General features: G+C 43.8%; 1 protein-coding gene across 3 annotated transcripts in view; it reads left to right on the top strand.

Annotated features, from left to right (window-relative positions):
* The window catches only part of LOC119454388 (juvenile hormone acid O-methyltransferase-like), a 124,385-nt gene that overhangs the window by 84,315 nt on the left and 26,467 nt on the right, over positions 1-13,603 (top strand). Inside the window, exon 1 of one of the 3 annotated variants that reach the window (XM_049668444.1) lies at positions 6,616-6,688. The exons of the other annotated variants lie outside the window; for them this stretch is intronic. Coding sequence (XP_049524401.1) covers positions 6,635-6,688 — 54 coding nt within the window. The 5' untranslated portion in view covers positions 6,616-6,634. Of the gene's footprint in view, positions 1-6,615; positions 6,689-13,603 lie in introns of those variants that run through there. 3 annotated transcript variants of the gene reach the window in all.

The raw sequence follows: 13,603 nt of genomic DNA on the forward strand, positions 1-13,603 counted from the left end.
AATCACAGTCACGTCAACTTTCTTATATGATAAATTGCAAGAAATTACCCTGAAACTGTACTTTATAGTACTTTCAAGGCAAACGTCTATGCAACGCTACTCATTTCAATTTTTTATCCGCTCGAGGGTGCAAATATGCCGTTTAGGCGATAATACAGTTTCACCCGCCGTGGTGGCGTAATTGCTTCGGCGTTGCGATGCTAAGCCTGAGGGCGTGGGATTGAATCTCTGCCGCGTCGGCGGCAGCTTCTCGAAGGGGGCTAAATGCAAAAACACCCATGTACCGTGCATTGGCTGCACGGTAAAGATTGTCAAAACTAATCCGTAATCCGCCACTACGACGTGCCTCATAATCACATCTTTCTTTTGGCATGTAAAACACCAGAATTTCATTTCACATGTTGAATACGCAGTTTCATTATCCAGACAATCCTAATATTTTCCTCCGACATGTGCTCCCATTTTCCGTGCACATTCGTTTTTCCTCATATATATGGTCGAAACAAAGCTAAGCTGAATTGTGAAGTGTTTTGATGGTAAACTGGCTTCTCCATATGTAGAGCAAATGCAACAGACACTTGAGAATGTAATATTACACAAGTGTTCCTTCGCACATACTTCCTGGCTGTATGCATGAAATGAAAATTGTAAATATATTGCTCAGCTTTGTGTGTTCGCGGCGCACTTCACCTACTACATTTGTTACACAAATGCACGAATTTTTAACTAATGTGTCCAAATTAAATGAGCAATTTATTTTCATAGATAATCCGCAGTTGCCATATAAGTTTCAAAAACTGGTTCATAAGTTTGTCATTTCAGTAATAAAGACGAGCGACTTTCATGCACAGACAACATAAGCGGCCAAGAGGGACAACTGGTTGGTTCATCTGGATGGGAAAATTTTGAGCATAATTATCAAGTGTTTAACTATGTAGCTTTAAATAATTCACACATTGTATAAATTGTTGAAGGTGACCACTCCTAATTTAAGGAATGCCTATTTATTTACTCATTTATTTATTCATTTATTTATTTATTTATTTATTTATTTATTTATTTATTTATTTATATTTTACTATATCAGGGCTGGAAGGCTGTGACTTGAGCAGGATTGAGGCTTGAGGCCTGACTTGTGGACTTACTTGAGGACTTGAGGACTTGAGGCCTGACTTGAGGACTGACCTGAGGCTGTGACTTGAGCAGGATAAGAAAATAATCTAATGCGTAAAATATAACTTTCTAATGACAAACTTTAACTGATGGTAAATGGCTAGAAATGACAGTGCGCACCAGGAAGGCAGCTTTACAGTTATGCAGAATTACCTGCCCTTGCAAAAACTTAAGAGGAACGTAGTCAGTAATTAACTAATTTACGTTTTACAACGTAGGTTGGTTAATGATTCATGAAATTTTCGATTATTATTATTGTTTAGGATTTCAGTGCGAAGGCGATTCCATTCAAGAAATGTGGGAAGCCAGAAAGAGCATTTAAAAGATAGACTGACTAGATTTGATGCCCACTTTGTAAGGGCGATAAATACGATGAGATATATGTTTCGGTGGAGATATCATAAGAGGTGCAAATAATGGTTGGTTTTATTTGCGGTTAAAGTAGCGATTCGATCATAAGCGGATCATACAAAAACGAGTAGAGTAATTTTGAGATGTTCTAATGGAGTAATAAGCTCAATGGAATCTCATACTGAATCGAGTCGCAGGCATACTTTAATTTCGTTCGCATTTTAGTTTTATAAGGTAGTTAGTTGAGAGAGGCTGGCGCATTGTAAAGCTAGCGGATCAAATTGCCCAAAGTTCAATTTGCATTGTTAGCAATGTCGATATAGGTTTACCAGGTGAGATTAGTGGTAATATGAACGCGCAAACACTTTTATCAATATGAAGGCTGTAAAACACTGTTGCTAAGTACGTACGCCGAAGAAGGGTTGCTTTGAATGGGAGTTGTTCCGATGATGTGGCTCTTAATTCTGGTGTGTCGCAAGTTTTCTTGTAGGGGCAGCTTCTCTTTCTTGTTTTTTATCAATAGTGTTTATGGAGGTATGGAAACACAAATACGATTGTTTGCGGATGATTGTGTATTGTATGCCAATGTATCTGATAAGACAGATTGTTTTTCAATGGCGGCCAACCTGAAGCTCATAAATAATGGTGTGTCACTAATAGTATGTCATCATTATCATCATCATGATCAGCCTGTATTTATGTGCACTGCAGGACGAAGGCCTCTCCCTGCGATCTTGCATTACCCCTGTTAGCGCTAGCTGATTCCAACTTGCGCCTGCAAATTTCCTAACTTCAGCACCCCACCTAGGTTTCTCCCGTCCTCGACTGCCTTTTCCTTCTTTTAGCATCCATTATGCAACTCTACTGGCTCACCGGTTATCTATCCTACTCATTACATGACCTGCCCAGCTCCATTTCTTTCCTAACTAGAATGTCGGCTATGCCCGTTTGCTCTCTGATCCACACCGCTCTCTTCCTAACATTTTTTCGTCCCATCGCTCTATGTGCGGTACGTTAGCTTTGCTAGAATGATTAACAAAATCAGACGTAAGTATTTATGAGGTGGCCAAGAAATAAAAAAATTAATCCGTCAGTCAGGTGTTCCGCTGTCAGAGGATGGCTGTTGTTCAGAACATGTTAATACAGTATTTAGGAGTGCGGGGCGTGCCCTTGGTTTCTTGTAACGAAGCAGCCATTGACGTAAGCATTGACGTAAAAGAGGAAGCGCATAAAACATACGTTTTACCAGTTTTGGATTATGCTTGCCCTGTGTTGGTCTCGTTTTGTGGTGCCCATAATAATGCATTGGAAAAAATACAATCCGTCACGGCAAGGTGTCACCACTTTTTAAGTGTAACAGCAATGACAAAAAAAGAACTTGGTACAATTCTGTGTTTGAACGACGAAGCAGGTTACCCCTTAAGCAGTTTTATTCAACCTTCCGTAGTCATACGGGAATAGGCTCAACAGAAGGCCCCCCATTATATTTCCTCGCGTAAAGTCCATCCACTTTAAGTCATTCCGTACCTTTCCAGGTCTCATCACTTCAAGTATTCTTTTTTCCAAGAGCCATTGTTGCTTGGAATTCGCTACCAGCGGATGAGGTGTACCGCAAGAGTGTTGATGTTTGCCGCACGTAGTAATACGTCAATGGCGCTGTGGTTCATCTATGAATACAGAATGAAGTTCAAGTAATCGGTGACACGCGCATAAACTTACGTTGCTTAGCGTTTATTTATGTCAGCCATTCGCTACGCCAATTAGTTACGCCCTCAAGGTCATAGTGGAGCCTATAAATATCTTTGACATATTTCTTTTTATTTCTCTAACCGTCCTATCTATCCATTCTTATCCTATCCATCCATCCTATCCATTCATTCCTAGCCTATCCATCCATCCTATCCATCATCAGTGAACATAGTAACGCGGAATAAATTTTACGTAATCACAGTATGTGTTCGCGCTTACAAAATTCAAGCCTAACTTGCATGAGTCTCAGTTAAGCAAACCAAAATAGACGGATTCTTAAGTATTGAAATGACTGCGGTGTTTAAACCGGCGGTTGGCGCTTACAACGTTTCGCCTTTCTCGCTTCGCCTCTCCTCGCGCTCCTGTGTTTTTCAAACAAGAAATTGTTGCAGATGCTTTAAGTACCGAATAATTATAATTTAAATCATGCACTAAATCGAAAATGGTAAAGTTGGTGGATGCTGATTACACCAGTATAGCGAAAGAAATTAGCGGTTCTTCCCAGCACCAACTCCGCATTCTCTGGTTTAATTATGAGCTCTGCAGATAATTAGTGAGTACTGCTTTTTCCCCTATTTTCATACGTAACACGACGCAAGCAGTAGGCAACCACATGATTGGCTGAATGACTAAGGCTTTCGGCTTACGCTCTCTTAGGCGTAGCTAAAGGGACTCCTGAGGATTCATTACATGAATGTCATGACATGCGCGTGATGTAGGTCATGAAAGAGCCGCCTACGTCTTGGTGCTCTCATGGTCGTTTCCTTAACTTGGTAGGATCCCCGCACACAGCTTCACATAACATCGATTCCCACAGGGCGTGGGATCTGACGGTTTTTTATTAGTAATAATCTTTTTTTTTCGCTGAATCATTGCCATTTTTGCTGAGTCATACTCATGATTATGATTTCTACCTCATCTTTTAGTATATCCGTCACTTAGTACCTAAGACAGACCCCATTTCAGTGTTTTCTGAGTGTTAATATTTTTTTGCTGAGTCATTGTCATTTTTGCTCCGTCAAGGTCATGTCTATGACTTCTACCATCATCCTTTAGTGTTTCCTTCACTTAGTGCCCACGTCAGAACCCATTACAGTGGTTTTTGAATGTTAATATTTTTTCGCTCAGTCACTGTCAGTTTTGCTGAGTCATGCTCATGACTAAGACTTCTACAAACGTCCTTTAGTGTTTCCTTTAGTTAGAACCCACGTCCGAACCCATTTCAGTGGTTTTCGAGTCTTAATCTTTTTCTCTGGGTCATTGTCATGACCTACATGACACGCATGTCATGACATTTATGTCATGACCTAACACTTATGTTCGTCATACACCCCTGTCCTGCTATGCCAATTTTGGTACCTTCTAAGTTGACGAAATGATCATGAGAACACCAAGACGTGGGCGGCTGTTTCATGACCTACATGACACGCATTGTCATGACGTATCATTTATGTTCGTCATATCCTCTTGTCATAGTGTGCCAATTTGGGGGCGTACCAAGTTAACGACACAACCATGAGAGAAAAAAGACAGGCAGCCAGATGGATAGATACTGTCGAAGTTGCAGATGTTCGCCAAGAAATGCTTCGCATTGAAAAATCTCAGTTTCGCCCGAAAGGCGAAGCATCGGTTGCGATAGCAAACTAGTAGACAGCCATAAGAAGTAGGGATAGTAGCTTTATCGGCCGTGTAAACTTGTAAACATTCGCTTACTAACTACGTTAACAGGCATGGTGTCACGCGCGCACATGCAAACATGGACACAACTCACTCGATGACCGTGGAAAGTCGCTGTGAAAACGCTGCAGTGAAGGAGCGCGGCAGTAGCCGCGAGCGAATTGACCTTTGTGCTGCCTCTCGAATAACGCGAGCCCTCAGCACATCTAGACTCTGTACTAATCGCAGATCGCTTTCAAGATAGGGACCGTGTGGCCCCGTGCGGCCCCCCACTACGCAGCCGCCACCGGAGTAGAACGCCCTCCTCTCTCTTTCCTCCGGTGCCTTGCGCGCAACAGAAGACGGCGCGCTTCCTCCCTGCTTTCCTCCTTGCGTGCGCGAGATTTAGCCGCCATCACCGGGTCACCCTCGCATGCTTTAACTCGCACATACAGTTTACGGGGCGCGACGAAGATGCTATCGCCCTTGGACTTCATACGGAACGTCAAGGCGACGGCAGAAATGTGCCCGGAGTGACCATATAATTGCTATCGCAATAAACGTTAAAATGACCTGCCGTGGTTGCTTGATGAATATGGTGTTGGGCTGCTAAGCGCGAGGTCGCGGGATCAAATCCCGGCCACGGCGGTAGCAATTCGATGGGGTCTTAATGCGAAAAAACCCTTGTACTTAGATTTAGGTCCACGTCAAACAACCCCAGGTAGTCCAAAATATTCCGGAATCCCTCCGTACGTCGTGCTTTGTAATTAAACCGTCGAATGACACGTAAATACCCTTAATTTCAAGAAAAAGTTAAAATGAAGTCATATCAGAAAGCGATTGTTTTGCTTAGGCTGGCACCTTTCTTTTTACAGAAATTCACTAAAATTTAGAAATTTCAAGGGACAAGACTTGAAGTACACTACTCTACCTCAGCAACTATAAACGATATTTGAATTTTGTAAAATGCACCTAATATTGCATCTAAAGCGGACAGAAATTATACAGGGTGTCCGAAGTATCATTCACCAAATTTAAAAACATGCAAATGCCACGTACCTGGAGAGAACCAAAATATTGTTGTTTCCCAAGACGGCAATATAAGGGCACGCTTTTTTGTAAAAGTTTAAAAAAGGCTGAATCAGCAACAAGGTAGAATGCCAGGGTGATTTACTTCCAAAAGGAAGACTTAAATTGTGTCCAAGCCAACATAGTTTCAACGTGAAATTAACTTAGGAGTAGAGTGCTTCACATCAGAAGTTTTCTATTGGTAGACAACAGTGTCAAAGTTTACTGCCGAGACCTTCGTGACAAACCTCAGCTGCAAGCAGTGCCGAAGTGCGTAATTTACTGGTCCTCACAACCATGGTCTGTATTTTCACTGCAATAGGGCTCTTATTCGCACGTGTGTGTTCTTAGCCAGCCTGGTTAGCACAGAAGAGAGATAGGCAGGCGTTGTTCCCCTTCCGGTGGCAGTTGTCAGCCTTGCTCCTCGCTTTCCCTTTCCTGTGCATGTGTTTTAAGTTCAAATAATAATAATAATATTAATAATAATAACAATAACAATAATAATAATTACCCGAGATGTTTTTCTCACAACGCGTGATACTTGAATTGCTGGCACTCAATAAAGGCGATGACCTGCACGACCGTATCCGAGAAGCTGCTGCAAGCTGGCCCATTCAAGAGCGAGCTTTCCCCGGTGATGTACGCAGAAGCAAGCACCAATGCTGCATATGATCCGAAAGACATACTTCAGGTAAGCGTTGTGCGTATGTTATTCAAATAAAACCGCAGCAGAGAAGTCTATGGAAAAGTGTTATGGGCACGTGTTACTTTGCTCTGTTCAGTGGCCTTCATCACGTATATCAATGAATCCTGGTACATGCGGTCGCGATCGCTCAACACTCCTGATGTTTCAATATTGTGACTACAATGAAAAATTGTAATGTCCATCGATGGAGCAGAGAGCTACAAAAGTAGCATACCGAAGTCTCGGGTAGTAGAAGGAGTTTGGTAATAGATTGCTACGAAAACAAGCATACTAGTTTCTTTTTTAGTAATTTTTCCAGTGAAGTTTGTTCACAAATTGCAAGATCTTCAGGGTGCTCGTGTTTTTTTCTGCACGCACGCACACACTGCTTTGCACACAGTAGAACCACTGACGCAGTGTGCCTAACAACTTTTACAAAAACACAATAATTGTGTTGTTTTCATCTGTTCCATAAACCTTGGTTGTTGTGCCATGAATGCAACGCTCAAAGAATAATATGTGCAGGCACCCACGAGAATGCATTATTGCGAATGTATGCGACAAGCCCGACGCTTCAAGAAAGAAGAAGAACGTAAACTTTATTATCAAATCGATAATATTTGAGTCCGGCGTATATTTAGTGGGTCTGGGCACCCGCCGCGGACGCCGTTCCGAGACCTTGTCTCGAAGCGGCTTTTTCGGCTCGCTGGGCGGCCGAGGAAGCCGCTGTCAGGTTCTACTGTCAGGTTCGAGCTGAGCAGTGCGGTCTTCCAACGCGAGCGGAGGCTGGCGGTAGAAAACACGGAGTTGTCGGCACTGCCCGAATTGTTTGTTATGTCCTGACATTCCCATAACATGTGATTAAGTGTGGCGACCTCGCCATAGGATGTACATCTGTTTGTAGGGTACATGTCTGGATACATGGCGTGCATGAGTCTTGGGTTTATGTAAGAATCAGTTTGTAATTGCCTGTAGTGTACTGCTTGCGCCCTGTCTAACCTAGCGTGTGGGAATGGGTATACGCGTCTCTGTAACTGATAGTGTGTAGTGATGTCGTGGAACCTGGTCAAACGATCATCCCACGCCCAGACGTTTGCAGTACCCCGCGGGGGCCCTTCCTCCAAGGATGCTCGGTGAGTGAGGCCTCGAGCAACGCAGTGAGCCGCTTCGTTGCGGGTGCTCAGTCCAGTGTGTGCCGGGATCCATAGCAAGTGCCTTCGGTTATCGACGTCGGCCTCTCCCTGGTGTATGGGGTGTCGCTTGAGTATATGATACGCCTCTTGCAATATGCGGCCATTTGCAAAATTGCCCATTGCCGTTTACTAATCGCAGATCACGTATGCATGTAGCCTTGGTTTGTGTGAGGGCCAGTGCTATGGCCGCTTCCTCTGCCGCTTTGGCTTATGCCGTGTTCACGCTGACGCTCGTGAGGTGGTTACCTCGGTGGCTAGTAACTTCCGCCCCGAAACTCTTCCTGTCTCGATAACGGGCTGCGTCGGCGAAAACTTCCTCCTTGTCGCTGGAGTAACTTTGGTTCATGTGTTGTACCCTGGCTTTACGTCTCGCCGTGTGGTGTTGGGGGTGCATGTTGCGAGTCAATGGGGGCACGTATAGTTCCTCGCGCATGGTTCTTGGAATTTCCACTTTGATGCCGTGCTGTGTGTTGTGTGTGACGCCGAGCTTTTCGAGCACGTGCCTGCCCGGGCGGGTCTCGGATAGGCGCTCGAGTTGGGACACTTCGTGGGCCTCCACGAGTTCCTCGCGCGTGTTGTGCAAGCCTAGTTCTAGGAGCTTGGTGGTGCTCACTCCGGGCGCAAGTCCCAACGCACATTTGTACGCCTTGCGTATGAGGGCGTTGAGTTTGTTTCTTTCCGCAACCGTGCAGATGTGAAACGCTGCCGTGTACGTTATTTGAGAAATAACGAAGGCTTGTATAAGCTTCGTGAAAGCTATTCGGTTTTATTAAATAAATACTTCAGTTGACGGCGTATATTTGTTGCCGCACGAATACATAGGTGGCGTTTGCGGTTTTATTGCGGTATTCCGTAAAGAACCGGCGAGTTAAGCAGCACATCAGTAGTGGTAGTGCAAGTGCCTAGCACCTGGCTATCAACGGTTCACGTTACTAATTCGTAACATTCGTAATTACGTGGAAGGCGTACCGTCCCATTCAGCTCGTGTCATGGCAAAGCTATACCAGCAATCTTGAAGGCACTCGGTGTTTCCCGACGCCGCACTCTACGAAATCATTAAGGGTCTGAGAGCACTTCCTCTGGTGTTCATTACGTTTCGTGTCCGATTAGTTTTCTCAGTAAGGCTGTAGCAAACGTATGCACACAAACTCAGTTTCATCCTTGCGTGCTTTGTTCTGACTTCTCTTTTTGCCTACGACGGCGGACACAAAGAGATAATTTAAGTTTCTTTTGCTGTTTGGTAGGAGGGGGCGGAGGGGTCTCCTTAGTTTGCTTTCCTTCTCAATCAAACAGAGCTGCTGTTCAGAGCAAGCTCTGCCTTATTATATGCGCGAGCCACTATGCGCGAGCCGACATTGAAAATATGAACCGAAAGCTGCTGGCCTTTTCAAACGAATTCCAAGAAGACTTCGAAAACCGTTCGACTAGTCACAACTGGTGCATATTTCGCGATAAGTTAAAGGAGATAGAAGCATCCTGCGTGCCGAAGTCTACGATAAAAACGCGTGCTGACGATCCCTGGTTCACACGAGAAGTGAACAGGTGCTTAAATAAGAAGAAAAGATTATACAAAAAGGCATCACGAACAAACACCACTTCTGACTGGCAGAACTACAAAAGCATATCTATACTAGCAGAAAAAAGTATTCTTGAAGCCAAAAATCAGTACTTTAATATCACGCTTCCTAACTTGTTAAAAACCAACCCCAAGAAATTTTGGGAAGTCGTAAATCCAAAAAGTAAACACTCGATTCCAACCCTTCTGGGAGAAGATGGAAGTGCTCTACCAGCAGCCGAGTGCGCCGAGGAATTCAACAAAAGTTTTGCCACGGTTTTCACAGATGAACTGCCTCTTGACAGTTCACTTCAGCTATCACAACCACATGTAGCGTTTCCTTTTACACCCATCGTAGTTACAGCACATGTCGTTTCTCTTGCAAAAGAACGCCTCCCGCTTAAAACAAGTCCTGGTCCCGACGGCATCAGCACCAAACTTCTAAAGCTAACCAGTCAGTATTCAGCTCCCTTGCTTTCATTAATATTTCAGCAATCCATCGACACAGGATGTGTACCGGATGATTGGAAGTCAGCATTTATAATACCTATATTTAAATCCGGCGACAGTTCCCTTCCTAGCAACTACAGGCCCATCTCTTTAACCTCAATTAGCTGTAAGTTATTGGAACATATAATACACAAGCATATTATAACATATCTAAACGAAAACAACCTACTCCTTATCAATCAGCACGGCTTTCGGAAAAATCTTTCCTGCCAAACGCAACTATTTGAATTAATAACTGATCTTCACCATTCACTACACTCATCGCTATACGTCGATGCAGTCTTTGTCGATTTTTCAAAAGCATTTGATCGCGTCCCCCATAACCGTCTGATCTTAAAAATCCGTAGCCTTAAACTTGATCAGAAAACAACGCAATGGATCGAACAGTTTTTAACAAACCGTCATCAGTCCGTCAAATTTCAAAACCATACCTCGAACCCCGCACGCGTCATATCAGGGGTGCCACAGGGGTCAGTGTTGGGCCCACTTTTATTTTTAATTTATATTAATGATATAGCAACTAACATAAATGCAACGATTCGACTATTCGCAGACGACTGCGTAATTTATAAGGAAATAGCAAGCCCTACCGACATTACTCACCTGCAGTCTGCCCTCAATAAACTATCAGAATGGTGTTCTGTTTGGCAGATGCAAATCAACATAGACAAAACAAAACATCTAAAGTTTAGCCCGGCATTGAAAACACAGGTCAATACTTACGCAATTAACAATATACCTATTGATTCAGTCTCTACATTTAAATACCTAGGAATAAAATTTAATTCTAGTTTAACATGGAATGATCATATAGAACACATAACTTCTAAATCATTAAAGAAACTCGGCCTACTCAAGCGGCGCCTTCACCTCGCTACACGTGACACTAGACTATTAGCATATAACTCGCTCATTCGGCCTTCGTTAGAATACGCTTCCATCATTTGGCATCCCTATCATGTCACCTGGACTAACCATCTCGAAGCGGTCCAAAACAAAGCCACACGGTTCATCCTGTCATCTTACTCGCGATTCCAAAGCGTCACCAAACTGAAAGACTCCCTCAAAATGCCATCACTCGCCATGCGCAGAACATATGCCCGATTAGCATTTTTTCACACTATATTCCATAGCAACACGTCATTTTCCCACTCACATATTTCTCCAGCGCATCACATATCGTCTAGATTAGACCACGCATACAAAGTCAAACCAATTTTCGCTCATACTGAAAAATACCGGAACTCACCTCTCGCACTATCAATAGATCAATGGAATTCATTGCCATCTAGCATTGCCACTATCAATGATCCTCAATCTTTTCTGTCAGCGCTGCAATCCTTTCTTGAACGTCAAGGCATTTCACAATAGTTTTCTTTTTGTATATACTAGTAAGAGTTGGCGTTTTCATTAGAAACTGACACAAATCCACCTGACACAAAAGTCATCCACCTGATGCTCGCATTGTTCTTTAAGTGCTGCCATGATCGTACCTGAAAAGCATTTCTTTTTACACTGAACTGACTGTATACTATACATTGTTTTTATATTTTATATTTTTACATTGTATTTCTAGGATACAATGTGGACTTATCCTTTGTGTTAGTATTATACCTTGTTGCTTTTAGTTTCTGTTCACCATGCTATATTTGAACTTGCATTCTTGTGTCCACTGAAATGCCATTTTCACCTGCAGTGCAACTACTTTGTTATTCCCGTTTCAACACCCCCCCTCCCCCCCCCTATGTAATGCCCTTCTGGGCCTTTAGGGTATCCAAATAAATAAAAATAAATAAATAAAAAGGTTGCTCTTTGTGCTACCTTCGAGATCACCACAAGGAACATTCTTAGTCTAAGTTGTCAATGCTCGCGATAACATTGAAAGCTTCGAACTGGCACCTACTCTTGAACTTCTTAAGTGTTGCGCAGAGCAGCTACGTGATGTGTGATTCGTTACGTGAAATGCTATCCTCCTGCGGTGAAGTGGTAGCTTTGTGGTGATGTCGTAGCTTAAAGAACCTAGACTTAGTGCTCATACAAGGACGATAACTTGTGTCGGAGCTCCAGAGTTTTTCTAACACTTGCACATGACTATCGTCGCCTTTTACCATTCCGGTTAACCTTGACAGCTCTACTGGCACCAAGTGGTGACGTCCCCCTTGCGTACACGGTCTTTGGAAGTCCAGACTTTTCACGCCTTTTCTTCTTCGCACCTGTGTTCTACTACTGTCTTATTTTGACTTCGGGGCGGATAGCGAGAAAATCACTCTTGGAGAAGACAAAGAGGAAACGAAAAGCTTTATACAATATGGAAGGACAGCTTAAAATAGCGTACATGAAGTTGTCAGAGCGCAACAGACCAACTGGGCGGCTGCTGGCGACTCTCTCTCGTAACTATGGGCCGATTCGGCATTAAAACCCTTTGGTGACTCATCATCAGCAGGAACGAGGCGGGGTGGGTTCTGACGCTACCCGCGTCGCATTCCTCCTTCGTCGCCGGAGAAGTCTTGGTGCTGCACACCACCGGACTCCACGGGAAGGGGTCAGCAGTTCCGTAGAACTGTGAAGGCTATCATAGGAGGCTTGAAGCGTAGACCAAGGTTCCCCACTTCAGAATAACATGGGGGGGGGGGGGGGGGGGGCGTTTTCTTGATATTAGGCACGCCGCCTAGCCGAACAACCTACAAGAGAAGTTGGGCAACGCGACAGCCGTTCCGAGTTACCGGAACCGCTGTACGTCTAATGCAAGCAATCGTCTCAAGCGTTTCTTACATTGCTGCCTAACCCATAGACATCTGTGTCATGTGGTCGATGCCACACACAATCAACCGTGTGCTTTCGACATCATTACCGTAGGCAGTTAGCCTGAATGGGGGCAGACGTCACGCACGAGTCTACTCCATGAAAAAGGTCGTATATGATCGCAAACTAGTTCACATAAGAATGTATCTTAGTCTACCGCGGCCCCTCGATTATCGGCCATTTCTTTGCCATATACGGACGAACAAGGTGAGAGAATAATTACCGACAACTATTAAATATTCCTTACGAAACATTTTTGTTGATTGCGACTGTACATCTGAAAGCGTTCTCTCAAGGTGCTCAACATATCGTTTTTGAATTTGTACACAGCTTGAGCCATCTTAGTGTGTTCAGTCGTCCTAACGCGGACACAAAATGTAATGGACCTTTCACAAGGAGTAAATAAGACTATTTCATCACAACCCTTTCAGCTTCAAACACACCTGTCCCCAGGCTTCGATTCCTATCTCTTCATTTAACCAGTGTGCATTCGTTCAGTACTGCTCGGTAACGATATCGTCGATGAACGGGGAAATTTTCACCTGTTCTATTCCGCTTTTCAGGTATATGCTGCCGGGATGGTTCCCCCCTAAACATGACACCACTGTTTCTACAGACTAACCAGTGAAGATCGTTTCTGGTATTGCTAAATCAGAAGCTTTCTTTACGGTCGCCGCAATGAAAATCTATATTATCAATACTTGAGATTCAACAGAAGCCACTATAACTACAGTAGCTCAGCGGCCATGATTTTTATCGAGTCATGACAGTCAAGCGGTTTCCTTGCCCGGTTGTGGCCGACGGTCACATATCGACAAAGGAAGCTCGCAATCGTTCCGCTCACTAAGCCTAAGGCTCATA

Source organism: Dermacentor silvarum, chromosome 5 (assembly GCF_013339745.2).
Source record: "Dermacentor silvarum isolate Dsil-2018 chromosome 5, BIME_Dsil_1.4, whole genome shotgun sequence".
Lineage (NCBI taxonomy): Eukaryota > Metazoa > Arthropoda > Arachnida > Ixodida > Ixodidae > Dermacentor > Dermacentor silvarum.